This window comes from Pocillopora damicornis, chromosome 3 (genome assembly GCF_964200805.1).
Source record: "Pocillopora damicornis chromosome 3, jaPocDami1.2, whole genome shotgun sequence".
NCBI classification, from domain to species: domain Eukaryota; kingdom Metazoa; phylum Cnidaria; class Anthozoa; order Scleractinia; family Pocilloporidae; genus Pocillopora; species Pocillopora damicornis.
Genome location: NC_142672.1, coordinates 7,229,180 through 7,256,372, shown reverse-complemented (window position 1 = coordinate 7,256,372; position 27,193 = coordinate 7,229,180). Strand labels below are relative to the sequence as shown.

Below are 27,193 nucleotides of genomic sequence, written 5' to 3'. Positions count from 1 at the left end.
TTTTCTAGTAAGATATTAGATTACTTTTATTACTAAGGTAAATTGTAATTGAGTGTATATACGGTTATGAATACGCCCTCTGAAACCGTTCACAACTATTAAGACTGATAAAAGTATTTTTCCATAAATCATATCCACATTAGGGCAAAAAATTAAATAAAGATAAACATTTTTTGATATTCATCCAGTAGTCTAAAATGTGGGTTTACTGAATGCTTGCGAGTCATTTTTTCAGTTGAACAACGAGTTTTTGGTTGTGTACTTTTCAAAACAGGGCGGTTTTTAATGGAGTGTCGAAAGTAATCAGGTATTGCTTTGGATTTGCCTCACTCTGCTCTATGATTGGTTCCAAAGAACTCGCGCCACTCTCTCAACCAATCAGATGCAAAACTAAAGCCAATCACGACTTGGTCATCCGCATTTTCCCGCACTTTGGGCAGTTTGCTTGGTTTTACTTCTAGTTCTCTTTGGTTTTTAAAGGTATTTTCTAATCCTCTGATTGGTTGTTGTGATAACTTTGGTTTTCGGCTTACGACACTCAATCGATAAATGCTCCATGATCCAATAATCATCCACTGCAATAAACTTGCATCGTTCAGATAGCAACAAACTAAAATTGACCATCTTTTTAGAGAGGAAACTTGCACATTCAAAAACTGGCTACCTAACTAATTCTCCTCTAACTATAAAGAAAAACGATACCTGTTACTTTCGCGTGGCGTTTTTTACTTCGACTGTTATTCGAGAAATGATTAGAATCCTCAGAGGATTTTTTTTGTTTTTGTTTTTAAAAATTTTTTAAAAAACTAACAGGCTAAAACATATCCTTGCTGCTTATTTTTTCAGTTTCAGTCAGGCACCACCGCATCCCTATCAGAGAAAAAAAATATAACACTGTTAACAATTAAAGCTTTGATATATCTCCACGAATGCAGTTCTGGGACTTCTAAGTCTTCCGTGTAATAGACTAAAAAATAACCAGGTGAGTATCGGAATTAACTCGGGTTTACCTCGGTTGCGCCCCTTTCCTAACATACCAAATTCTCACGTCTCGGGCAGTTCGCCTGTTTACTTTGAGTTGTCCTGGGTTGCTTGTGATATTTTCCTTTGCTCTGATTGGCTATTGTATTACTTAGTTCGCTTTTGTTTTACGACTCTCGATCGAAATGCGCACTATTGTTACGAGTAAAATTACCTATTCTCATCAATTTAAGTGTTCTTCGCTGAGGAGTTGGTAACCGGATGATTTACTGAAGCGAAAGAAGGAAATCAGGTAAAAAACAAATTGTTATTTGGATCAGGGCATAGTTGTTCAGGAGGTGGTAACGGTATCCAACGGATGAATCGCTATCCAACGGATAAGTGACGACAAAATGTACCGCACCATCCACCAGAAAGAGATTTACCTTGCGTTTAGCGTTATCTACTCCTCGGACAACCGGAGATAGATCAATAACGGAAAACCATATTGGCTCGAAATTATCCATCAAGACAAAATAGAAGTCAAATTTAGTAGCAAAAAGCATGAGTTACCACATTTTAACGTCATCTGAGATTCATCAATAAACAGATTTCCGGTAACTTGGAGTCTACTTATTTAATGAAATAGAAGTAGTGGACGTCATTCAACGAGTGAAACATTTGACAATAATTAAACTGATGAACTCATGACCCTCTGAATGAATGAAAATTGGAATAAGAGAATAATCGTAGTTGTAAGAATGATAAACATTTACTAGAAATATAATATAAAGCTATGAACATCAAAGAAAATAAAACTAATGGTAGAAATAATTTCGTTAAAATTTGACTATTCAAAATTATTTAGAATTAATTTACATGAGTGATTGCATAGGAATTTGATTAATTATATTTGATTTAAGAAGTCAACGCTTAGAATTTTAAGCATTAGAGCTCCGTTTGAGGTCCACATGAAGACTATTAAGCCTGCTCCATCGTTTATTTGCTCTTACAATAAACATCTGACCACATTTAAGACTTTTCTTATATTGAGAGAAATCAGTGGATTTATTATGTCTGTCAACTTTCTGATGAGTGAATAATTCACCATTATTAATACGTTAAAGCGTGATGAAGATCAACACGAAAAGAAATACTGATAGGTCCGCTCTTTACGTTATGCAAACTCTGTAGAAAATCTACCATTAGTCAACAACTGAGCCAGGGATTGTTAAGAAAGCTGACGCGTTGCACGTTTTTGTGGTTGGTGTACGTATTGTAAAAACGTTGACTCCTAAACAGCATGGTCCGTGAACGTTGATACCCAACGGCTTCATGAGAAATGTTACATAGTTTCCATGATTCATGGCAAACGTCTGTGCATGATAATTTTTTTCTGTCAGGAAAGTGTGTGTGGCTTCTATCATATACCACGTGCGAAACAATGTCGTTCATGTTTTTATGTACCCATAAAGCTTTTGGGTCTCATCGTTGATTGTCTTTTAAGTGTCAACGGTTATGCAATCGAGTGTATAGCAGGAAGGACCAGAGGAAACATTTCTACTAGAATGCCACAATTTTCAAATTTTTAAATTAGATATTTACCGATCATCGTATATTTTGTTCACTGCATAGTTTAATTCATTGGTTCCCCTGCAAAGCAGAAAAAAGGGTGGATAGCGTACGTGAATAACCGAGATGACGTCTCTATAAAAAGCAAGTTTACAACTGACAGAATACCAAATCAATCAGCAGCAGTATTCGTTTGAGGAGTAAAACATGATGACTAAAAAATCATGACTTGCATATTAAATATTATGCAGTTAGTGATCTGGGTGAGTATCATAAGATGACTTGATCAATACATTTTTGTGAAGACCAATGTCCTAAAAAGATCTGAAATACAACAATTAAATTAATGGTCGGTGGGTCAGTGCACTAAAATGTATTTGGCTTAGGCGTTTGTCTTTACAAAGAAAGAAACAAAAAAAACGAAATGTGATTTGTACTCACGTCTGAAATGCAACCGTGTTTATGTCCACATTCTTTTGACCTCTCCTATTTTAAAACAAGTTTAATGGTTCACATCAAAGGAGAAGAACAAAAGGAAGGGTTTCATCGTCATGATATGTTAATATCATTCGAATATCTAAGTGTATTTTATTAAATTAACCCAGCCCAATTTTTTTGGTACCATGATATATAATTTTTACATTCGTTAGACATGGTATGTCTTCCCGTCAAGTAGTTTTTTTTCCTCACCTTTTCCAGTAAAAGAATACACCCAGTGCTACGACAGCGATTAAAATGATTACCAAGGGTAACACCACAGCAAGTGCATTAACGCCTATCAAAGGATGGAAAGCATCCGTCAGTAAAACTACCAAGTGGAGTGAATTGGTTTTCCTCATATCTCAGAAAGAAAGAGCAACTAGGAAAGATTTTTTCGTCCTGTCACGAAAATGAGATAGGGAGGTATTATCAGGCCTCTTCACCCTACTTGATTTTTAGCCCACCTTGATCATCTTGAAAAACGCTACACACGGTATATTCGTATTTCTCGAAAGCATTTAATTTGTCTGCACTGAGGTGTATTTTTCCTCGGGACTGATTTGGATCAACCTTTCTGCTGACCAAAATTCTGAAACTATGGGCTATAAAGGCGACAAAAAAATTAAAAAGTTCATTACAACAAAATAGTGGTAGGGAGATGACCTCAGATGAAAAAGGAAACAAATACTAAGCTATTGAGTGACATCAGAAATCTAGGCAAGCTCTTGGGCCAGTGTTTTGAAAAATACATGAGATATTTTGGCTTTTTGGCCAAGTCAACCTTGGTCTCCATAATGACTACTCGGTAAGAGCACTTACTGCTTTCCTATGCTTTTAAACATATAACTACACAAGGTTCAACCTTTGCGATGATTCAACCGGGGTTTTTCGCCAACCTGGGATGATATAAAGAGGTTCATCCAGCTGTACCTCCCTTTTTAGTTCGTTCAATGCCAACTTAGCTTAACCATTCGCATGCTCTTCGTGCAATCACAGTCAACTAGATCCTTTGCTGCCTTGTTCTACATAAGTCCAATCCTTTTTTTCAATAAACTTAAATCAACTTAAAAAACATAACACGATGATGATTAAATTGGTAAACCCCTGAACAAGACTAGGTGAAAGAAATATTAATTATGCTGCCCATCGCCCAGTGCGTTGGTTGTTGGGTCGCCATAAGCGACCTGCTTGGTTCTTTCAACGCGTTGGATGACGAGACAACACGTTTCAGCAGCAGAAAAACGTTTCAGCAGCACCTTCTGTTTTCCTGTTTCCTTGTTGCGCTCCGAGTATTCCCCCTTCTTTGTCTGTGTTAGCTTCTGTCGTCATTTCTGACGGTGGTACAGTTGGCGAACCGGTAAACACTAGGAGGTCAAATAAAGTTTCAAATTCCGGTTTCTGGTTTTCTTCGAATCGAATCTTTCGAATCGAAATATGCACAAGAACTCGCCGTAACAGCACGACGCCGGGGGAACCTAATGAAATGAAGACTAACTCGAGAAAACAAATATATATGAAAGGGAGGAATGAGATGCGTTTTGATTGTTATTATATCCTGTTTTTGAATCACCAGCGATCCTTGGACACTGACTGGCTCTCAGCAGTATCGTGTATACAAGGTTCACACTATATTTTTCCTTTGATAAAAAACTAAAACAGAAAAACTAGTCTTTCAAGGCTTGCAATTGTGGACTGCAACAAATCAAATTGTGTAAATAAACAATGATGTAAGAAATGTAAAAGAGGAACAGTTAACTGTCGTGTAATGTAATTTTGATCTAAAATCATAATCAGTGATTTTAAATCGATCACGTGCTTCCCGCCCGTTGGATTTGAACTCCAGCAACTTCAAGTACCTTTATGAAATTGAGCGCATTTTGAAAATGACTAGCAGACTAAATAGCTATAGCACGCTCTATCAGGTATGGCACCCAATGTGTCTCTATGAGCAGAAGTGGTTACTATACCTGAGCAGCCGTAGATTTCCACCCTCATCGATATGTGATTGTGCCACTCAACAGGCATCAGGCGAATGTAACGTGCTGTTATTGGTGGACTGAGTACATTTTTTACAATTGTGTTACTGTCCTGATTTCCATAAAATACCTGATGTTGAGACAGTAAAGACTTAAAACGGAAGCCAAAAATGGTCAGTTTGCTGAGTAACGTTCTGGTGCATAAGGCTCAAAGAAGAAATCTTACGTTTGGTTTAGCATTGTATGGCCTACAATTAACTGCTATACATAAAATAAGAACTTAAGTCAAAATGAGGTCAAGCGGCTAACCTCTCTACTCTCTTCAGCAGTAATCATACCTTTGCTGAACTGTCTTCCGTTGCATTATAAAATTCAAAAGTCACTCCGTCACTGCTATACTGTATGCGGTATCTGGACACCCACTGGTCGTTCCCATTCATCCCCTGAGTCGCAACGCCTGTCACTCGAGAGTTATCACCGATATCCACTTGAAGCCACTGATTGAAGTTATTGCTCATGGCTGACCACCCCCCTCCCTTGTTCCCGTCTGCTTTCGAATTTAACCTTGCCTCCTTTGCGCCATGATCCTCATCCATTTGGGAGGATACCCTTAGGTTGGCATCAGATATTTCTTTATTCTCCACACCAAGTGCTGCAGCACATCCTGTGTTTGAAAAAATATATTTTGTTTGAAAAAGTGATTTATAATAAACACATTCGAATAACCTTCCAACAATAAGATTCTGCTTAGTTAGTTAAACTGCTTGGATTGCTTCATTTCATCACGTAAGGGACCATATCTGTAAAATTTATGGCGTTTTTTTGTCAAATAACCTTATTTATAGAATGATTAATTATAACTGTTCCTTTAAAGCACCTGGACAGCCATAGATCTCTATCCTCATTGAGATATGATTGTGCCACTCCACCGGTATAAGCCGTATAAACCTTGTTGTGATTGGTGGGCTTAAACTGTTGTGAACCACTGCCTCGCTGTTTTGATTTCCAGTGAAAACCTTTAAGACAATGACAAGGAAAACTGTTGTTATCTTGCATGCGAAAAATTTCTATCCCATGTTTAAACTAGATGAAAAATCTGTCACACGAAAGGAGTGTTCTTAATATGAATTATATTCAGCTGAGTTTATCTTATCCATTTTTGTCACATTAAGGAAAACAAGCACAATATTCGTTTCCCCAAGGTGCACTTTTTTCAAGGCTCAGCCACTAAAGTTATCAGGAGGACCACCTTTCTTAAGTTGCAGACGAGTAGTCTTAAAATGATTTAACATACCCTCGCTACGCTGGCATTTGATGGTTTGTACACCTGGAAGCTCTGGCCATCCTCACCGTACTCCACCTTATACTTGGTCACCCACTGATCGTGCCCATTCCTTCCTTGAGTGGCCAAACGTGTCACACGCGTGTAAGTACCAAGATCTACTTGAAGCCATTGGTTAGCATCATTTGCGAGAGACGACCAACCTCCCCCAAAGCCACCGTCCGCTTTATAATTTAACCTGGCCTGACTTGCAGGGCTTTTTTCATCCAAAATCGAGGATGTAGTTATCTTTGAGTCAGCGATATTTCCGTTTTCCATCCCAAGAGGTGTGTTGCAGTCTACAAGATGTAAATCAAGAATCAGGAAGACAATGTAGTTTCCTTTGAGAGAATGGTCAGATCTAATTTAAATAGCTACCGATAATAAACACTGACACTGGTCGAATTTAATTTTTTTTCAACTTAGCAGACACGTATTGCTGTGGCCTTTTTCATAATCAGGAAAAAACAAATCTAATCCGTGGATGGAAACGATTACCCGGTGGACTTGATTCATCTGAAGCAGCATCTTTTTTATTGATTAACTGAACTAAGATGAAGACCCTTACCACAAGCCACTGCTAAGATTTTTGTAAACCCGTTTTTCAAAATGTCCGTAGTCATATTATTGAAGAAGATACTTTTCAACCATGAAAGACAGAAGTCGTTCGAAATGATCGACTCTACCTGGGCATCCGTAAATCTCAATTCTCATTGATATGTGTTTATGCCACTCTATTGGCAATAATCGGACGAAACGTGCTCTGATTGGCTCGCTCATTCTTTTGACTACAACTGTGGAACTGTCTTCATTTCCATCGAAAACCTTCAAAAGCAAGTTTTAATAAACAACGTAATTAACATCCAGTTTGCTTTATTTTCTCACAATTGCCCAAAAACTTACTTATCCGCCTAACCACGTATCAGGCCACTTGCCTTCCCCCAACCACTCATTTACACTACACAATTACCAAAACTGGGCTTTCCTCATTCACGTCCATAGGCATAATATTTATCATACAATCACGGTTTACGATAAACATTAATTTACTGGCAGGTTATCCTGGCTCCATAGTTAGAATGCAGCGCTGAGGGCATACCTCTGCAGAACTGTGTTCTGCTTTCTTGTAAAATCGGAAATTTATCCCAGAATAGCTAAATTGTATTCTGTATTTTGTCACCCACTCGTCGAGGCCATCTATCCCCTGTGTTGCTACACGCGTCACAATTGCTTTACTTCCAAGGTCCACCTGTAACCATTGATAAAGATCGTTCTTGCGAGCAGACCACCCCCTATTTTTACCATCAGTGGCTGCTTGAATGTGCAACCTGGCCTGCGATGGAGCCCGATCATTATTCAGTTGTGAGGAGGCAGATATTTGCGCATCAGAGATTGATTTACTTTCCATGCCGAGGGGGGACACACAGCCTGTGTAAGTCGAAAGAAACACGCAGATGTAGTCACAGAAAGGTTGAAACTTTTCACTATTTTGTAATCCGTACAATTAAGTGTTAACATTTGGAATCGCTTTTAACTTATTTAGCTATGCCATACTTCCCACATAGCCCTTAAAATTCAAAGTTGAGAAACTACCTTTAGAAGGTAGTTTTTTTTTTAAGGAAACTATTGCACAACGAGGACTTCCAAGTTAAATACTTAGTTAAGAAACAACGTGAGTTGTGAAAGGAAACTTAATCACCTCAACAAACTTTGAAAAGTTAGATGGTTAAATTATCTTTATCAACGCTACGATGATAGCAGGTCACGAATTTTTCCGCGAATTTTTCCACGCCAGGGGCTGGTTTTGTGACTTTACTTCCATCATTAAGCAGGTAATTAATAACGCTTTCGTGATTTGCAGTTGCAAATGTGTTTTTTGCTGGTACAGATACGTGTAAGACAAATGAAAACAAATACATAACCTTATAATAATAATTACGATAACGCTAATTTCAATGACTATAGCGATAGAGGTAATAATGGTGATCAGAGTGATGATAATAATTTAAAAAGTAAATGTTAATGGTGATAAAATATGACAGTGATGAGAATAAAGGTAATAAAGATTATAAACAATGAAAAATATGAGGAAAATGGAAGTTACCTGGACAGCCATAGATCTCAGCCCTCATGGATATGTGTCGGTACCAACTCACCGGTCTGATTCGTATGTAGCGTGCTCTAATTGGTTTGCGTATTTCGTGATAAACGACGGTCTCTCTGTCACTATTTCCACGAAAGACCTATGTAAAATTATCAAGACAAGTGGAAAGTGAGCTTTTGATCAGAACATCGATGAAGGTTTCATACACTCCCAAACAATAAAGCTGTTGGGGAGACGGAATATTGCTTTCCGATTTGGGGTTACTTTGTCTTATTGTCTCCTATAATTTTTAGATTTTATGTTTGCTCCAGATCACTAATGATGTCTTAAAAATAGAAACAATAAAACTAGTAAGGTGTACCTTTTCAGCTTCGAGTGGCGAAGCCTTATAAAACTGAAACGTTACTCCATCGTCACTATACTGCAACTTATATGCTGTCACATATTGGTCAATGCGTTGTCGGCCTTGAGTCGCTATACCAGTCACTGTAGTGTATTGACCAAGATCCACTTGAAACCACTGGTTTAAATCATTTGCACGTGATGACCAACTTCCGGAGGTTCCCGGAACTTTCTTATAATGTAACCTTCCTTGCCTGGCCCCATGATTGCCATCCCACTGTGAAGAAGCACTTATCTGTGCATCGGTGATTGCCCCGCTATCCATGCCAAGTGGCGCAGCACAACCTGTTTGTATTGAAACAGGACAAGAAAGTGAAAGGTGTATCTTTTTACGAACAGTTAAAGTCTTCGTTTCATCGGAGCATGATACGTTTGTTCTCTAACCTTAAATTTTAAAAATTTAATAAATCGGAACGTTTCTCATCCGGCCCCCACGATGTTTTTTTTAGTTATGAAAGAGTTTTATTGAAAGTCCATGATTGATATTTAAAGTTTCAGTTCCTTTTAAGGTTTTATTAAAACGATTCTACCGCGTCAACTGTTTCGGGCTATTGCCAGTACGAATTGTACCTGGGCATCCGTAGATCTCCATTCTCATCGATATCCGGTCGTTCCAAGCCAGCGGATTCAGTCGAATGTAACGAGTGGTTATTGGTGGGCTCAATATGTTATAAACAACAGTATTTTGGTCTTGATTTCCATTGAACACCTAAAAAATAGACAAAAGAATAAAGAGTTTGGGTAAATTTCTCATCGCTGCTTAAGTTTGTTCAACCGACAGATTTTATGCAGACTTGAGGTGTTACTGGTTTACTAACTGATGAGCAGATAAATGTACGAATTCTGATGGGTGAATAGTGAGATGGAACGAATGATGGACGGTGGATCGGTGGATTGAGCGAATGGATGGTAAGGATGGATAGATAGAAGGATGAATAAAGGAAATAATGGAAGGATGTAGAGATGGATGGATCGAGCGATAGTATGGAATGGATTAATGGTTGGAGGATTAGATAGAGAGATAAATAGAAAACCTTATTTAACTCAGTAATTTTGATCAAAGTTTACAATATGCTGCACTTTTGTTCTTCCCAAAAGCCATGAACTAAAAAATTACGACTAAGCTTTTAAACCATTAAGAAATTTACATTGGTAAATGTAAATGATAGTTTTAATTTTCTATAGAAAGAGTTAAGACACCATCTTACAAATAAAGCGTTTCACTAAAAATAAATAGAGAGATTGAGAGAATCTAATTTTTTTCTTAAAAGCTTAAATGTATTTTTCATGTTTCACTTCGTTTGAGGACGCATTCCAAACTTTTGTCCTAATGTAAGCAGAACTGTTCCGCTAGTGGTCTGTTTTAACCATAGTTAGTAGAAGGGGGACCTCTACTAACTATGTTTTAACAACCGATAAAGCTAGATTTCTACCGAAGGTTCTTAGATTAAACACTGATGTCCCAAATACTACTCGAAAAGATATCTTCTAACTAAGCCGGGGTCATACATAAAGTTTCTCTGTGAAGTGACCACAGACGTTATCGCATACCATGCCACAATTATCATGGCATGGTTCCATAATAATCAGGTTAGAACTATAGGAACAAAAAGCGTAGTGGATGAATAAATAAGTGGATGGAAGAATGAGTGGATGGAAAGAAAGATGGATTGAGCGACTGCATGGATAAGTTGGTGAATGGATAAAAGAATTAATGGATGGATTTTTGGACGGATTGGTGAATGGAGGCATTTATGAACGGATGGAGGGAAGAAGAGAGGGAGGGAAAGATGAATGGATGGATCAACTTCATTTCTCAACCAGGTTTCGTTTTCTTCTTTTTGTCAGCTTTACACTCTTTCATGAAGCAGCAGCGAACGTTATATGCACGATATCTGTTGACAAAAGTCTGCAACTTAGCAGAGAAAATGAAAGTTTAGGATATCTGGTACCTTCGCAGAGCTGGATCTAGCTCCCTTGTAGAGGTGGAACGTTATTCCATCATCACTATACTGTAACATATATCTAGTCACCCACTGATCGGAACCATTCGTCCCCTGAGTCGCCAAGCGCGTCACTTTTGTGTAACTACCAAAATCCACTTGAAGCCATTGGTTCTGATCATTTGTGAGAGCTGACCAACCCCCAACTTTGTCACCATCCGCTTGGAAATGTAACCTAGCCTGTGATGCGGAGTGATTGTCGTCCAGTTGTGATGATGCTGTTATCTGAGTATCAGATATGGATCCCAGTGCCATTCCAAGAGGATTTATGCAACCTTAGTTTGACAGAAAAAGAAAGGTGACAGTTTGTCACAGATGCCATTGTTTGATTGATAATGGCTACCTACTCCTGCAAAAAGAAACATAGTTAAAGATATTGTCATTCACAACAGGCAGCATACCACAGATAGCCTTTACAAAATGATTAACATCGGGGAAAAGCGATGAAATTTGTTATCTGTACAGCAGCTCAAAAAGAAAGTCAAACGTTAACGTTTAATACGTCTCCTTCAAGTAAATAAGATTATTCTAGATACCTGGACAGCCATAGATCTCGATCCTCATTGATATTCGATTGTGCCACTCAGCGGGTTTGAATCGAATATAACGCGTTATAATTGGTGGAGTCAGTGTGTTGTACACGACAGTGTCACTGTCTGTATTTCCATTGAAAACCTTGATAGAAAAACGCGAAATACCCTAGATGATTACTCAAATTTTTTTGGAATTGATTTTTCTTAACGCCTAAGTACAAAATTCCACTGTCCTAGTTTCTTACAGTTCGTTTGAAATTAGCAACATTCTGATTAGGGGTGTCAATCATCAGTTGGATGAACGTCGATCTCCATGACTACAAATGTTTTAGCCAGTCTTATCCACATCCTCTCTGAACTGAACGCGCGAAGGATGAGCTCTTGAAGTTTTGTGTGGTAACATTTCAACAAATATATGTGATCTGAGATTTCTATTCCCAACACGTGCAAGTTATAAGGAAACAAAATTTGCTGGCTATACTACCGAAAATTGTATATGTTGATTCCTTCAAAGTTGATAAGGGAATATTGAAATAGACTGGAAAGACTTTGCTTATTGGGACAGAACGAAGTTTTATTTTTTACATTTTATTGCCTCATGCGTTGGTGTCGACGTTCTATAACTGAAATCTCGGAAAACTGCATCATGATACAAACCTGCGCAGTAAAATGGCCTGGATCCTCAAAGAAATGAAAGATATCCTCATTTTCACCGTATTGCAGTCTGAACTTGGTCACCCACTCGTCACGCCCATTCCTTCCCTGCGTAGCAATGCCCGTCACCCTTATGTAACTACCAAGATCCACCTGAAGCCATTGGGTTACGTCATTTTTAAGCGCTGACCAGCTTCCTCCCTTTTCTCTATTTGCCTTTGAATGTAACCTGGAATGCTTTGCAGAGTGATTTTCATCCAGCTGTGTTGACGACTTAATTTGAGAATCCGAAATTTTGCGATTTTCCATGCCATACGGGAACATACAGCCTAGATTAAAAACGAAAACAATGTTTTAAGGAGATTGTCTTTCGACTAAAGGTAAAAGGATCGATAGGGGCTGCATTCAATTCGTTCTGTTACAATACAAACTCTGAATCAGGAGTATGATTATAGACAGAAACGTCGGTAACCCATTCATCAAAACTTGTAGCAAAATTTCAGGAACTAAATGATTATCGGTTAAACGTATATAAGAGTGAAAACATAACAATAGATATTTTTTCATGAGTAAGTGGCCCAAGCATCGATACGGCGGTACACTTGAATGACGTTTACAGTCAAGTTACACATTTGGACACCGAAAAAGGCTTTTTACACCGTCCAGTTACAATCATGACGTCCAAACTGCTTTCTTAGTGCTTTTATCAGTCTGTTGATAACCAATTACGTTCGAGAATATTGGCATAGTCACTAGTTTAAAGATTGCGAAATACCTGGACAGCCATATAACTCCATCCTCATCGAGATGTGGTTATTCCACGTCATTGGTATCAGCCGTATATACCGAGCTGTTATTGGCGAAGTTAGCTTGTTGTATACGACAGTATCTGAATCTCGGTTTCCATCAAAGACCTGAGTATAATGAATGTAGATTTTAGAGAAGTATTCTAAGATTTAAACATTGTTTCAGGAAACTCTCATCTATTTCTCCTTTCAAGATTCGTCATAGTTAATATTTCATTCACATTTGTAGTGCAGAATGTATCAGGTAACGGAAGAAATCCCTAATACGTTCATGAACTAAAATGAGGTCCATGGTAGTAATCTATTTTAAATAATTTGCTTTATAATGAATTATTTCTTTGTGAAAAATAGCCTATAGGTTAGGCCTCTCAAGTGAGGTTTTACCTGTGAAATTTTTACACACCTTTTCTGAGCTGCTGTCAGATTCCTTGTAGGAAGTGAATGTCACACCATCATCGCTATATTGCAATTTGTATTTGGTTACCCATTCTTTGAATCCGTTTCTTCCCTGAGTCGCTATTACCGTCACCCGCGCAAAAGTATTAAGATCCACTTGTAGCCACTGATTACGATCATCTGTGAGAGCCGTCCAGCCACCTTGCTTTTGACCATTTCTCGTAAGGTGTAGTCTACCTTGTATTGCAGACTGGTTTCCATCCAGTTGCGAGGAAGCACTTATCTGAGCATCTTCTATTGTCTGACTTTCCATTCCAAGGGCAGTCATACATGCTGCATTTGTTGTAAAGAGATAAGTGTCAGATGCAGATACTATCCAAACTTTACACGACACTTTTATTCAATTTTTCTTTCAATAATTGCCTCTGATAAACTATTGTAGTCACCAAAAGGATTGGTTTATTTCAGTCATGATTAATTCAATAGAATACCAAAATTATATCCCACGCATTCATCTCACTGCACCCACTATTTTTCTCAAAATCCTCTAATCTATGATGAACGAGAAATTATGTTGCGACGCTAAGACTGTTCTCACTTGCTGGTACATGCCTGTGGCTGAGAGACTGTTATCACTTGCTGGTATATGCCTGTGGTTGAAAGACTGTCTTTAAAATCTGACAGCAGATTTTAAAGTCCTATTACGCTTCTCAGTCAATCTAGTTAATTGTTTTCTGACGTTTTTTGGCCAGCGGATTCTAAAATCTAGATCAATAATCGCCATACCTGGACAGCCAAAGATCTCTGTTCTCATGGAAATATTATTGTGCCAACTGATTGGTATAAACCGTATAAACCTTGCTGTGGTTGGAGGATTCAGATTGTTATACACAATGGTATCACTTCCTTTATTCCCATTCAGCTCCTGTAAATTGTAAGCGGTATAGATTAAGTCTATTTTTGGATGGGCCCTCGAAAGTGACAATCACTGCCCTTAAAAGGCCCTTACCTTTCAGTTGTAACCAGAGTCAAACTATGAGTCAAAGTAAAATTTCAAAAAAGTAGAAAAATATACGGATGTTTCAAAATTATTGCATTTTTTGCAAACAGTATGGATTGAAAGAGTTGTCCCCTATCTCGCCTTTGGATATTGCTCATGTCCATCACACGCATGTGACATCTAACTAAGACATACCGTCCATTCGTTGTCACCCTGTTGCTTGTAATTCTGGAAGTTTTTTCCATCGTCACTAAATTGTAACTTGTATTTGGTCACCCATTCGTCTTTGGCATTCAACCCTTGAGTCGCCACTCGCGTCACTCTAGTATAACTTCCAAGATCGACCTGCAACCATGGGTTTTCGTCGTTTGGCTGAGCCGACCATCCCCCAGCCTTATTTTCTTCTTCTTTAAAATTCAACCTGGCCTGACTTGGTGAATGGTTGTCATCCAGTCGCGAAGAAGAAGTGACCTGGACATCAGTGATCGTTCCATCCTCCATACCAAGCGGTTCAAAGCATACTGGGTTGTTTTAAAAAAAGAGGCAAAAATTAAGAGAAAAGAAGAAGAAGTAAAATGAAGAAGAAAAAGAGAAAGAGTGAGAGGAAGAAGAAAAAGCGAATGGGGTGCTCTATCAATTTGCTGGAACGAGCCAACCAATCTTCGATTTGCTACTTATGCAATCTAGGATCGCTATCAGTAATCGATTGAAACCTGCTTTGATAGGAAATTGAAAGACGTAATTAAAGATGTGGTCTACAAGAGCTGCCCTTAATGCATTTGCTAATTTGTATATTAGTTCTAATTCTCAACTTCATGTAATATGTAGTTAGGACATTTCTTTCAGCCATTATATTTTATGCAGAATGTTTCAACCTTAAATATTACATTATTGAAGTTAATGCGAATAACACTTTGAAAGATTAAGTTCACAACTAATATATATGAAATAGGTACAAATTAATACAACTACTACAACAGCAACAATGAGATACACCACGATGTACCTGCGCAGCCATAGATTTCCACTCTCATAGAGATGTGATTTCGCCATTCTATTGGAATGAACCGGATGTAACGTGCCGTAATTTGCCTTGCCAATTTGTGGTAAACAATGCTGTCTCGGTCTTGATTACCACTAAACACCTGAAAAGAATATCATCATCTCTCATTCTTTGGAGACATTGTGACAAGTAGATTTATGCTGACTTGTGGAACTCACTAAAGAGCCGAGGAGAAGTCTTTTATAACCGGATTAATTCTTCAGAAGATGAATGAAGTTTAACTTGTTACGAATCTGAATCGATTTACTATGGAGAATTAATTTTTCAGGATTTGTTTTTTTATTTAAGGTGGCTAAGAAGGAAATTTAATTATGATGGAAAACCTCAAAGCATATTCGGCTGGAATTTTTCCTCTCATATCTCCTCGCCTTTGAAACCTTTAATTTAGTTGGATCGTCAAATATTCAATCCTGCTTCCATAGTTCACCATGATCTCTAAAGTTAGCTTTTTGATTCTTTTCTCAGTTTTTTCACCTTTTCGGATGTTTCCGTATAGTTGAATTTTTTTTTCTCCTCTGGAAAACGTATTGCATTTAGAATTAGTAAATTTTGTTTGGTACCGGTAGAAGTTCTATAACATCATTACCGTGGCTGGCCTTCGCATTCTTTATCACCCATGTCTGTTACCAAACATTAAAACCAAGAAAACGAAAATACCTTGAATGAGTTGTCGCCTTTTTCTATGTAAAAATGAAAGTTCACTCCATCAGTACTGTGTTGCAACCTGTACTTGGTCACCCACTGCTGTAATCGAGGTGCATTCCTCCCCTGAGTCGCGACACCGGTCACAATGGTATAGCTGCCAAGATCTACCTGAAGCCACTGTTTGAGATCCAGTATAAGAGTAGACCAGGCTCCTCTCTTTACTCCAGTCAACTTCCAATTCAGCCTGGCCCTTGATGGGGCATGATTGTCATCCCACTTTGTAGAGGCGGTTATTTGTGCATCTTTGATTGCCCCACTTTCCATTCCAAGAGGTGTGCTGCACACTGAAATAAGTGAACATAAATAAATTGAGTAAGACGTCATTCGGCTCGTCAGGAGCTTGGAAAAGAGAAAAGGTCTGGGTTTTCTTCGAAGAATCGAGTTCCAGAACCTCGCATATATAAGGATAGACTATAATCAAGATTCATATATATATCTCGTTCCGATACTGTGTTACTGAGCTGTAGAGAACTATGTGGTGAGCTACGCCATTTTTAGGTTGATATGAGACGAGTCCCGCACCGTGCTAGGATCAACAACGTTGGAAGTGTCGCGAAAATGAAAAGAGCGTATATATAAGTATTCATATAAATTTCTTAATTAAACCGGAGTTCACAAACATGATTTTCATATATTCACAGTCCGTGACAAAACTATTTGTACACGATGGAAAATTCAATCCGTGCACAAGCAAATTTACTCCCTAGTAACGAAGTAGCTCGCAAGGCGAATGATCAAATTAAATGAAATCAATAAAATCTCAAAACATGATAAATAAGCGTAAAATATAGCCGCAACAGATACGCAAAATCAACTTGAAGAAATAATAAAATCCGCTATAAAGGTAAAATAAATGAAATCATAACCTTAAAACAGCAAAATATGGTTAATAGATACGTGAAAATCAATTTGGAGACAAGAATTATAATTGCTCACGCGGCGCGACCAAATGAAGATAGAAAGCGAAAAGAAAGAAAAATCAGCCCGATCATTTCAGCCATTTTGAACTTTGCTGATAACTCCGTGTACTCAGGCAAAAATTCGCCCCTAGTGTCAAACCCTAGGTATTTGAACAGAAGACAATAGCATAATATTGGGGACAAAGGTAAGCTTAAAACGGGGAGGTAGGAGATGACGTATTTACTCAAAGTTTTAATGCATACATTAATTGTCTAACAGATCAGAGAATAGGGTTAGTGAGTTAGTGAATGAGTGAATTTTCCTTCCATAATAAAAACTTACAGTACGACTAACGTCATACCACGAGGTAAAAAAGGCCTGTTAAAAGGCACCCCTATTTGATTTTTTATTGGCATCATTTGTTACTGTTAAAACGTTACCTGTACAACCGTAGATCTCTATTCTCATCGCTATGTTTTTATACCACGCTATGGGTAAGATCCTTATGTATCGTGCTGTGATTGGAGGTTTAAGAATGTTGAAAACAGCAGTTTCACTATCACCATTTCCAGGAAATATCTAAGCGAGAAAAACACAGAAAGCATCAAGGAAAAATGATGCGTAAGGCTTGCGGATGATTAACAATGAAAGAAAAGAGTTCTGCGTCTGCTTTTTGTTATATATTTGAATGACACACTGTAGTGGAAGTTTGTACAGCTTAGGAAAATACTCGATTATTCGTGAGGTTCTTTGGCTGGAAACCATCCCTTGAGATCTACAGTAAGTGATGGCCTTTGCTCTCATTGGGTCAGAAAGCCACTTTCCTTTGCTCGATACAAATTCGTTACATCGCAACAATAGCGAGAAAATAAACGCCGCTTGAGTTGTTCTCTATGTACTTTTTGTCATGCATGTGCAAATCAGCGTTGATAGAGTTATAAAATCTCTTATATAAATTTATTTCCGAAGTATTTTAACCACGACAATAATTCTCAAGGCAGCTCTGCATTGAATTAGTTGGCGCTGCGTACCTTGGGGTTGCCACCACCAATTTTCATGTAAGACTTGAAAGTGATTTCGTTGATACTGTACTCTAACTGAAAGGAAGTAACCCACTCGTCATAGCCATCCCTCCCTTGAGTCGCTACTCGTGTAACTCGAGTGTAACTACCAAGATCCACCTGAAGCCATTGATTACGGTCATTTGTAAGAGGAAGCCAACCGCCCTGCTTTATTCCACTTATCTTGGTATTCAGTCTGGCACGTTGTGGCGCATGATTATCATCCAGTTGTGATGATGCACTGATTTGGCCATCGGAGATCAGTCTACTCTCCATACCAGCGGGTGCAATGCAATCTAAAGGAGAAAACAAAAATTGATCATCCTAACTTAGTTTACTCGGTGAAGTTCCCAGCCTGAGTACATGATTTGTAATTTGGTGTTTTTTGTCGAGTCATACTTTTCGACAAAACGCTGAGGACATCTTTCCTTTCTTTCCCTTCCATTCTCCTACACTATCATTTTATTATTTGTATGTATGTGGATAGGCTTCTTTGTAAATGTACCAAAGTTGCGATTGGTTTGGGAAATTTAAGGAACTTATTTATTCCTTCATTTTCAATTGGAAAAATTCAAACAGTTCTCATTTTTAGGAAGCGTCCTATGAATTAGGTTAATGTACGGTCAATGCAATTTACGTCAATGGCTCAAGTAAGACCTCATCTCGGATCCGAAAAACGTCTGATCGTGTCATGGTTAAATTCGTTTAAATCAGCCAGTTATGATGATGCTTAGTCAAAGAACGTAATCGACAACTTTTCCACTAAGCTTCAGAAGAAGTATGTTATAAAGTAGTTCCCCAACTGGATGATATTTGGTCGACATTTAGTCCGTGGAGCGGTCAACAACAAACCGCCGCGACAGATTTGAGTCAACCCTAATAGTAACCTTTTCACTATCAAGTAATTTTTCTTTACATCAATGTCCTGTGAAAAACGATAAGAAGAACCCAACAAGAAAATATTTTAAAAGCCACCAATAGTTTTCAATTACCTGGACATCCAAAGAGCTCTATCCTCATGGAGATATGTTTGTTCCATTGTGTTGGGATTATGCGGACATAGCGCGCTTTGAGTGGCGGACGAAGTGTATTATACACAACCTCGTTACGATCTTGGTTTCCCTTAAACTCCTGAAAATCGTTATTAATGTCACAGTCAAATTAAGATCTAATTTGAAGTCTGAACTGCGACGACTTACTCTATTGCTGGTTTGTTCGTTTGTCCTTTTTAGCCGGCTCTACTTTCAGAATTGCACTTGAAATAACAGGTGATAATGAATAACTAATTAAATAAATAAATAATTTTGCGTTGGCACACTAACAGTGCTTCCATGGTCTCTTACCCGTGGTTATGTCCTGTTCATACTTAGTGCAAACATTAAATTACAGTATTTGCAGATGTATATTTTCATTTATGAAAGCAATTATGTCTATTGGAAGTTAGCTCAGTTGATAAAATTCCTTAAATGAGGATAAGCCTTACCGTGACCGAAGTGTCCCCAGTTTTTTGGTAGAACTTGTACATCACTCCATTATCACTAAACTGCAACCTGTATCTGGTCACCCATTCATCAACTCCGTTCACCCCCTGAGTCGCCACTTGTGTCACATGAGTGTAACTACCAAAATCTACCTGAAGCCATTGGTTGGCATCGCTTGTAAGAGCCGACCACCCCCCAGCGTTGTTTCCCACGGTCTGAAAATGCAACCTGCCTTGTACTGCGGAGTGGTTTCCATCCAATTGCGAGGAAGCAGTGATTTGCGCATCAGATATCGACCTACTTTCCATTCCAAGAGGGACAGTGCATTCTGTAATGAATGAATTTTGAATTTTTATCATTAGACAAGAAGCTTCTCATTAGCATGCAACTACAATCTAGCTTCCAAGCGTCTTTCACGGTTTGATACTTTATAAAAATGCGTCCTGGCTCAACTGAAAATTTTCAAACATAAGCGCAATTTCCATGATCACATCACGCGATCACCGTTACGAATACCCTCAGTTTATTGACGAACAAATTAGAGAGAGTACACTATGACAGGTAAAGGATACTAAAATTGAAGTAGCTTTCCTCCAGCGAGAAAAAGGTAATTCATATTTTCAAGAGAAATAATTACGAAGTCAAGTCCTTATTCGTTATACTATATATGACTTTTGCAGCTGCAAAAATGTATGTTTAATTACTGATTTGATAGCATGGCTTTAGTCTATAATCAAAAATTTGTGATATGTGAAACAATTTCAAACAGTTCTGAAATATCAAACTTTTAACAGAGTTTATTCCTGTTAGGCCTCAAACTTGTTGAGAGCTATCCTCCTTCCTCATAAGGAAAATAAATTCTTGAAAACATGCCCTGAATAAAATAATATTTTGACAATACCTAGGCAACCATGGATCTCGGTTCGCATTCCAATTCGATAGTTCCAGAGTAAAGGTTTGAATCGAATGTAACGAGCTGTAATTGGTTGCCTCAACTTGTTTAACACAACTGAGCGGAAGTTTTGATTTCCACTAAGCACCTGTAAAATGATCATGAAGCATGACATAACTTATTATCGAATTTTGTACTTCTTCAAACTATTGTTACAAATAAGACTTAACTCTTATTTTGTTTGGTGGAAGAAGAATAGAAAGAACAGAGGGAAAGTGCTCTCCCTCTACTAAAACGAAGCATGCACCGATAACTGCCGTAACGACTGCTTAAGTGACTTTGAAATAAAAAGGTTTCTACATGGCATGACGCAGAAGGAGATAACATAGTGATTAACTTCTCTCAGGGAACCCAGCTCAGACTGCAATAATCATATAACCATAAAAAAGTGTTTTTTTAGGATAAGTCAAGGGCATTTTCAAATTTACTTCAATGCCACTTTCTGGATATACCTTTGGAAGAGTTCCCCCAGGTTCTTTGTAAAAATGAAATGTTATTCCATCGTCGCTGTACTGCAGATTGTAACTGGCTGTCCAACATTTTCGCCAGCCTTGTAGGTTCACTCCTTGAGTTGCAACACTCGTTATGCTTGAGTAAGTTCCAAGATCCACCTGAAGCCACTGTCTAGGATCAACTGCTCCGGCAACCCAGCCGCCCAAGTTTAACCGTGCAAATTTTGCAGAATTGTAATTATTCCATTCGGTGGAGGCGGTTATTTGGGCATCGGAGATAACCTGACTCTCCATGCCAAGTGGTGAGGAACAACCTGAATGGGTTTAATCAGAAAGGAAACTCAAGAAAGGTGCTATAACATCACTTTCAAAACGAGAATCTTTCCCTCTAATCTATCAGGATGAAGATAAGTCGGGTACAAGTTTTAGAAGCAACTCTTGCATGATCAAAGATCATAGGCTAAGCTCTGAAAATTATGAAGAATCAGTACTCTGAACCCTTACTTCAAACACCTGCATATGTTTTTTACAAAATATAGATTTTAAGCAAGAGTTCAAAAGTGAAATAAGATACTAAGATTCTCTTCGCTCCTTGACAGGAAAATAATTTTGAAGAAACATTAAAGGCGTGTTAACATGATTTCGAACATTTTATTTTTTTAGGAGGTTTTCTTTCCTTAACCAGTTTTGTACACTATTTTCTCTTGATGCATTGGTTTTTTGGCTCTTTTCCTGCCTCTTTGTCGGTTTTAATCGCACTATGTTTTGTTTGCATATTAAATTTTGCCTTCTAGGTTCAAAGTTGTTTTATGCCCATCTTGGCGTCCCTAGAAAAACTAAACAGTTGTGTTTCTTTTGTGACACCAAAAGTGATTTTTTTTAACTAAGATACCATCATGTCATGAAATACCTCCACACCCATAAAGCTCCATTCTGAGTGATATATGGTTGTACCACGTGACTGGCAAAAGTCTGATATAACGAGCTGTGATTGGTGAGATCAACTTGTTATACACAACTGTATCACTGTCTTGATTGGCGTGAAGTACCTGATAGTTAAAACCAAAATCAGCTGAGCTCAAGTAGATACCTCGCTTTCGCAGGACAGTTCATATATACACAAAATTTGGAAAGACTGATAAACTTAGATGAGTGTCATTTGGCCCTATGCATACATCGTAATTTTAAAGGTTTATCGGATTATGACGAAACTTCACTGATTCGTAATGATGCCAACATTTTGTCAAACAAAAAAATTGTCGTTTATCTTCCAAAACGAATTTTCCTTTCGATCTTTGGATTATGTTAAAGTTAGCCAAGTCAAACCCAGACACAATGCTGTTGATCACAACATTTTTAGCTGTGTTAATTGATCGATGCAATGCTAAAAAAGCCAGACAATGTTACACTATAAAGTTATGGTACATGTAGGTAAGTTTCAGGGGAATCTTTTCTTTTTCAGTACCTCTTAAGAACAGATTTGTAAGGAAAACCCATTCAGAGAATGAATTCATAGAATGATAATTCAAAGACACTTTACTTTTGCTGAAATTTTCCCTGGCTCTTTGTAGGACTGGAAGATCACTCCGTCAAAACTAAACTGTAACGTGAAAGTTGTAATCCACTGCCGCCATTTTGTTGAGTTCCTTCCCTGAGTCGCCACACCTGTCACAGTGGTGTGACTGCCAAGATCCACCTGAAGCCATTGGTTACGATCATTTTTATGAGACGACCACCCCCCTTGCTTGATTCCCTGTTCAATGAAGTTCAGTCTCGCCTGTCTTGGTGTGCTGTTATTGTTCATTCGCGAAGAAGCAGTTATCTGGGCATCAGAAATCGCGCCACTCTCCATTCCAAGGGCTCCTGCCAATTAAACAAACAGAAGAGTTCAAGCATTATTTATCTGTAAAATGTTCGATTGTATCAAAATTTTTTCTTAGGGGATCTTCTTAAGATACATCTCAAACTCTGAAATTGTGCTAAGTAATTTTGTAATACTTTCAGTCAACACACTCTTACCAGAACACTGAACAGCGCTATAAGAGGCTTGGAACCCATAGAAAGAACCATTCTTATCTGATCTGAATATTACGAGGAGACTGTTTGACGAAGAATAAATTCCATTCCTGGGGGGGGGCTGACTCCCATAGAACACTCCTAATACCTTCCCTGTTTGGTCATTGCCATCGTACACATAAACAGCGTCCGTGTTGTTCTCAGATTGTAGACTGAAGCGTTTAAACATTAAGGCCACTTGAAAAGATACTTTCACCATGATCCTCCACATGCAGTATTGCCCATCTGGGTACATTTCTGGATAGTTGGGTGAGTAAATGACGCCTTTTTGTCCCTGTAAAGTTTGGTTTTGACATTTATAGTCTCCTACGAGTAAGAAAAAGTTACTTGGGGTTATTTTCATTGAGCTCGAGGGCACGAAAAAATTTCCATAAGTTTCCGCACTGAATGTAGTTATGTCCATTCTTGCAGCCCATGAAACTCGTCCTCTCTCACCTTTTCGCTTCACTCTCAATCAATGCTCACTCAGATTTAGTAAGAGAGCTGAATTTAACTAACAAGCACACCTTTTTCGGAATACCGGCCGATCAAGTTAGAAACCCAAAGATCAAGCTCTATTCACCGATTCATGTACATCGGTAGCTTGTAGTAACAAAGAAGGACGAAGAGATCTTAGAGATTTACCTGTTGGTTAAAGGTATCTACGTAATAAGTGCAACAGACTATACTGACTTGACATACTTGATGAGAGGGGAATTTTCAGAGTTATTTGACTGGGCCCATTATATCTCGCTTTCCACTGCTGTATTTTTTGTTGTGTCATCCAGGCTGGTTGTCCTGTGCCCGCGTAACCAGCAAATGCAAAAGAAGACCGTAAGCTTCCAAGAACAGGATCACTAGCCCCCAGTCTTTTAAGAGCACTAACCGCTGGTGAGGCATATCTCGAACCTTCGTCTTGAACACCGACCAAAACGATTTTGCTAAAAAAGAGCAAAACAATGACAAAAAAGAGTAGTTTAAGGTCAGAAATGTAGGACAAAAAGGTCAGCACTTGGTTTTGACGTCATCTGTGTCGCATTACCGAACAGACGAATAGCAACATGCAATATCTTTGTTAACCCTTTAAATCCAAGAGGGGATTGACAAGTATCTTCTCCCTACAATATCCATACACTATCCAGCAAACAGGTAATGAGAATACTCAAATGTACTAGGTAGAAGTTTTTATCTTGATTTAGCACCAACTTCTCGTAACTTATTTACATGCAAATGTGTAGCAACTAGAGGGGAGAATTAATATTCATATCTTGGGAGTTTAAGGGTTAAATGGTGAGGCATCATTTCAAAGGTATGATTGGCTCAGGCTAAAATGATTAAAGGGTAACTGCCGGCTAACAGGTCACTTTTTCGGAATACCATCTAAATACCTCGGGTAACACATTGAAACAGATACAAGGTGTTTCGTATGCCTCTTTGTGCCTTTTTTCGCCGGGAAAACTGTCCTAAATGTAGCTTCGTGAGTCATCATGCCGCAAACGCTTCGATTTTGATCATGTGACCTTACACGTTACACGTGTGTACATATGGCGGATGGTACTTCGAGAGAAAGCAGTTCTATTTCGGGGTCTGATTATTCGGATTTTGAGGCGTCGATGGAGGGTGAACGTAGTGAAAGGGTTTATGAATCTGTTGGTGAAATCAGGCCCTGGCAATTTGAACCGCCAGGACGAACGTAACCTAAAATAGAGCGCTAGAATCAGAGTAGGATCAAGAGCCCGTGCGTCGCGGTCCCCTTAATCAAGAAAGCGAGTATGGTGAGTGCATTTACGATTGTAAATAAAGTATCTGAAAATCAAATCGCTTATTAAATGTAGGAGCGATTAAGTAAAGAAAACCAAATTTGCAGAGTCTTTAATACCATGAGAATGAAGTGTTTTTATGCTACACGCACGCACCTTCCGAAGCTAAGGTTTTACTGACGGAAAATTTAAACACACACGCTTGTGGAGGTGAACTTTATGGATTATACACATTCACACGCGATTGAATCGGTTTTAAGGTTTCCTTTGTTGAATTTGGCGAACGACTGAAGATTTCTCGGCTTTTACTTTAAAACACGATGCAGCAAAAAATAGCATTTGATTCTGCACAATATATCGTTAATTTGCTCATTTAGGATTCTTTAACCTAAGAGGAATGTATTGGGGAAAAAAAGGAGAAAAATTTGGCGTCAGTTACCCTTTAAACTACATCTAAACACCAGGGTCGGGTTGTTAGAAGCTGGGTTAAGATAACCCAGGGTTAGTGTGAAATATGATTTCCGATCTGAGTGCTTTAAAAAAAATTCAGTCGAATTTCTTTTTGTCTAGAATATGACTATTTGATGCCCTAAAAAGGACACAGAAAATTAATCCAAAAGGAGTTTTGAAAAAAAGAATGAACCTTGGGTTAATGCTAATCGGTCTTCGATCAACTTGGCCCTGAAATAAAATTACATACTTTCCTTTAATGTTGTTGAGGTAGTCCCTGAGGTTTCTGCCGGCAGATATAATCCCGTACGTGTCGAACACTTTTGAATCAAGAATGACACCTGAGTGATAAGAAAAATACAAAAAAAAACATATGCCTAGTTTGAGAACCGGCAATTGTACACGAATCGAATCTTTTATAATATTCATTTCTTAAACTACATTGGAACATTGTTCGTCTAGGGCGCAATGAATTTGAGCACATGAGAAAAACCCTCGTGGTCTCTTTAGGTCGAATAATGACCTAGTCATCTTCTCGTGGATTATTCGACAATATTCACTCTTTGACGCATAATTCTTCTAAGAATTAATAAAACTTCCTGAGAAACTCCAAAGGGCCACTTAGATCATGCCTGAGCCAAGAGGAGCTCTTTGCTAGTCACCTTTATCGAGCTATCCCTCGATAATAATAATTTTGAAGTAAAATATTAACCGTGGTTCACACACCTGTTGCTCCGTCCACAACAACAACATTATGTCCTCTGCCGTGACGAGAATAATCCTCACCGTTCACCTTGATGTAAGCAATTCCACATGTGTTCGGTGTCTTTGGCCGATCGTCACAACCTTCACTGCTAATGTAAACATCTATAGCAGGAGCCGCAACAGATACTGCAACAAACCGAATAGTCCGTTTAGTCACAACCATCCATCAAACTAAAGGAAAATATCACAATAAGAACTCAGAGTAGACTTCCCGTTGCACGGGAAAAACGTGATTGACAACGATGCTATCGAGCGATTATGCACTAAGACTGAGAACAAATGAACAAACACAGCAAAATTAATATAGACACACGCGCACAATGAATTGACTCAAAAGATAACCCGCTTCCTCTTATCCCTTCCACCTTTTCTTCCTCCTTTCAAAACTAGTGTGAAATGATTTGGAGGGTTATTTGAGAGATAAAGCTGATTGCGTTATGTGGATGGATAATTGATCCACACTTTTACACAAGGCGTAACAGGAAAATCCATGGATGTGTTTGGACTTGGCCAGAAGCCAGCGTTGTTCAGATTCCGTTGTATAAAAGTTAACAAGAACAATGCCTGCGCCAAGCCTTCAGATCTAGGTTCCTCTTTCCGTTATAGTCTATCAGAGAATAGGAAATTCCCTTCTCGAGTATGACTTGAACTCTTTTGCACAGAAAAGAATGAGAGAGCTGCAGAGGTATCTGAGAGAACTTTTGATGTTATACAATTTGTCACGGGGCAATGCAAAAAATCTTCCATCAAGTTTGTTTTAGAACTGCAATCGAAACACTTCTTGATCTAATACATTCCATCTGTTCTCTGAATCCTAAGGAAGGGTGACGAAATTTAGTTCTCGAAGAATCAGTTGCAAGAGTAAGGGATTATTTCGTATGTTATAAACAACATTCCATTGGAAAGGTATTCGATTCATAGTGTTCATGGACCCTGCTAAATCCTCACCTGACGATAAGAAGCTGTTGAGAAGAGTAATCAGGGCTAAAGTTGTCCACATCGACATCCTGAATTCCTCATTGAAGATGCTACCAGACAGACGATCCGTAAAAAATTAAATGCTTGCCTAAATCAGCTTTTTCTAAAATTAATTTGTCATCACCCGAGGTCAAATCGTAATGCAAGCTGAGACAGATGTCAAATGGTCAATTTTGCGTGCTTGTATTTTTCTCAGCCAGTTTCTAAGAATATCTTCAGTTTCTAATAACAACGTGTTCGCAATTCATAACTGAAAAGGCCGACCGGCGCATTCAAGTTTAAAACTAAAGTCGAAATTGAATGTTATTATTCACCCGGAGGAAAGTATTCCATCCTGAATTTGTCAGACCCATGAAAGGACGTT

At 38.4% G+C, this 27,193-nt stretch overlaps 1 protein-coding gene across 2 annotated transcripts; it reads right to left on the bottom strand.

The window, feature by feature from the left end:
- LOC113665692 (uncharacterized) lies at window positions 1–27,193 on the bottom strand. Of its 2 annotated transcripts, XM_089200213.1 has the most exons (37): window positions 26,800–27,193; window positions 25,813–25,977; window positions 25,337–25,427; window positions 23,579–23,817; window positions 22,841–23,203; window positions 22,362–22,684; window positions 21,732–21,870; window positions 20,822–21,135; window positions 20,319–20,457; window positions 19,420–19,745; window positions 18,929–19,067; window positions 17,907–18,232; window positions 17,316–17,454; window positions 15,928–16,259; window positions 15,214–15,352; window positions 14,403–14,728; window positions 13,994–14,132; window positions 13,215–13,540; window positions 12,781–12,919; window positions 12,009–12,334; window positions 11,355–11,493; window positions 10,768–11,093; window positions 9,386–9,524; window positions 8,775–9,100; window positions 8,414–8,552; window positions 7,409–7,737; window positions 6,996–7,134; window positions 6,283–6,608; window positions 5,866–6,004; window positions 5,327–5,652; window positions 4,980–5,118; window positions 4,269–4,376; window positions 3,223–3,307; window positions 2,974–3,018; window positions 2,566–2,613; window positions 1,196–1,250; window positions 1–870 (listed from the first exon to the last, which is right to left on the bottom strand). In XM_089200213.1, exons 1-36 carry the CDS (start codon window positions 26,855–26,857, stop codon window positions 1,205–1,207), a joined length of 7,287 nt encoding a protein of 2,428 aa, XP_089056339.1. In that variant the 5' UTR covers window positions 26,858–27,193; the 3' UTR covers window positions 1–870; window positions 1,196–1,204. The 2 variants fall into 2 exon arrangements, with proteins under 2 accessions (XP_089056339.1, XP_089056340.1); XM_089200214.1 differs by lacking the exon at window positions 1,196–1,250.

Coding starts and splice junctions, on each gene's coding strand:
- LOC113665692 (XM_089200213.1), bottom strand. CDS start 26,857: ATGTCGATGTGGACAACTTTAGCCCTGATTACTCTTCTCAACAGCTTC. Junction 16,260..17,315: donor AGAGATCTACGGTTGTACAG/GTAACGTTTTAA, acceptor CACTTATTTCAG/TGTGCAGCACACCTCTTGGA. Junction 12,920..13,214: donor CTGACAGCAGCTCAGAAAAG/GTGTGTAAAAAT, acceptor CATTATACTCAG/GTCTTTGATGGAAACCGAGA.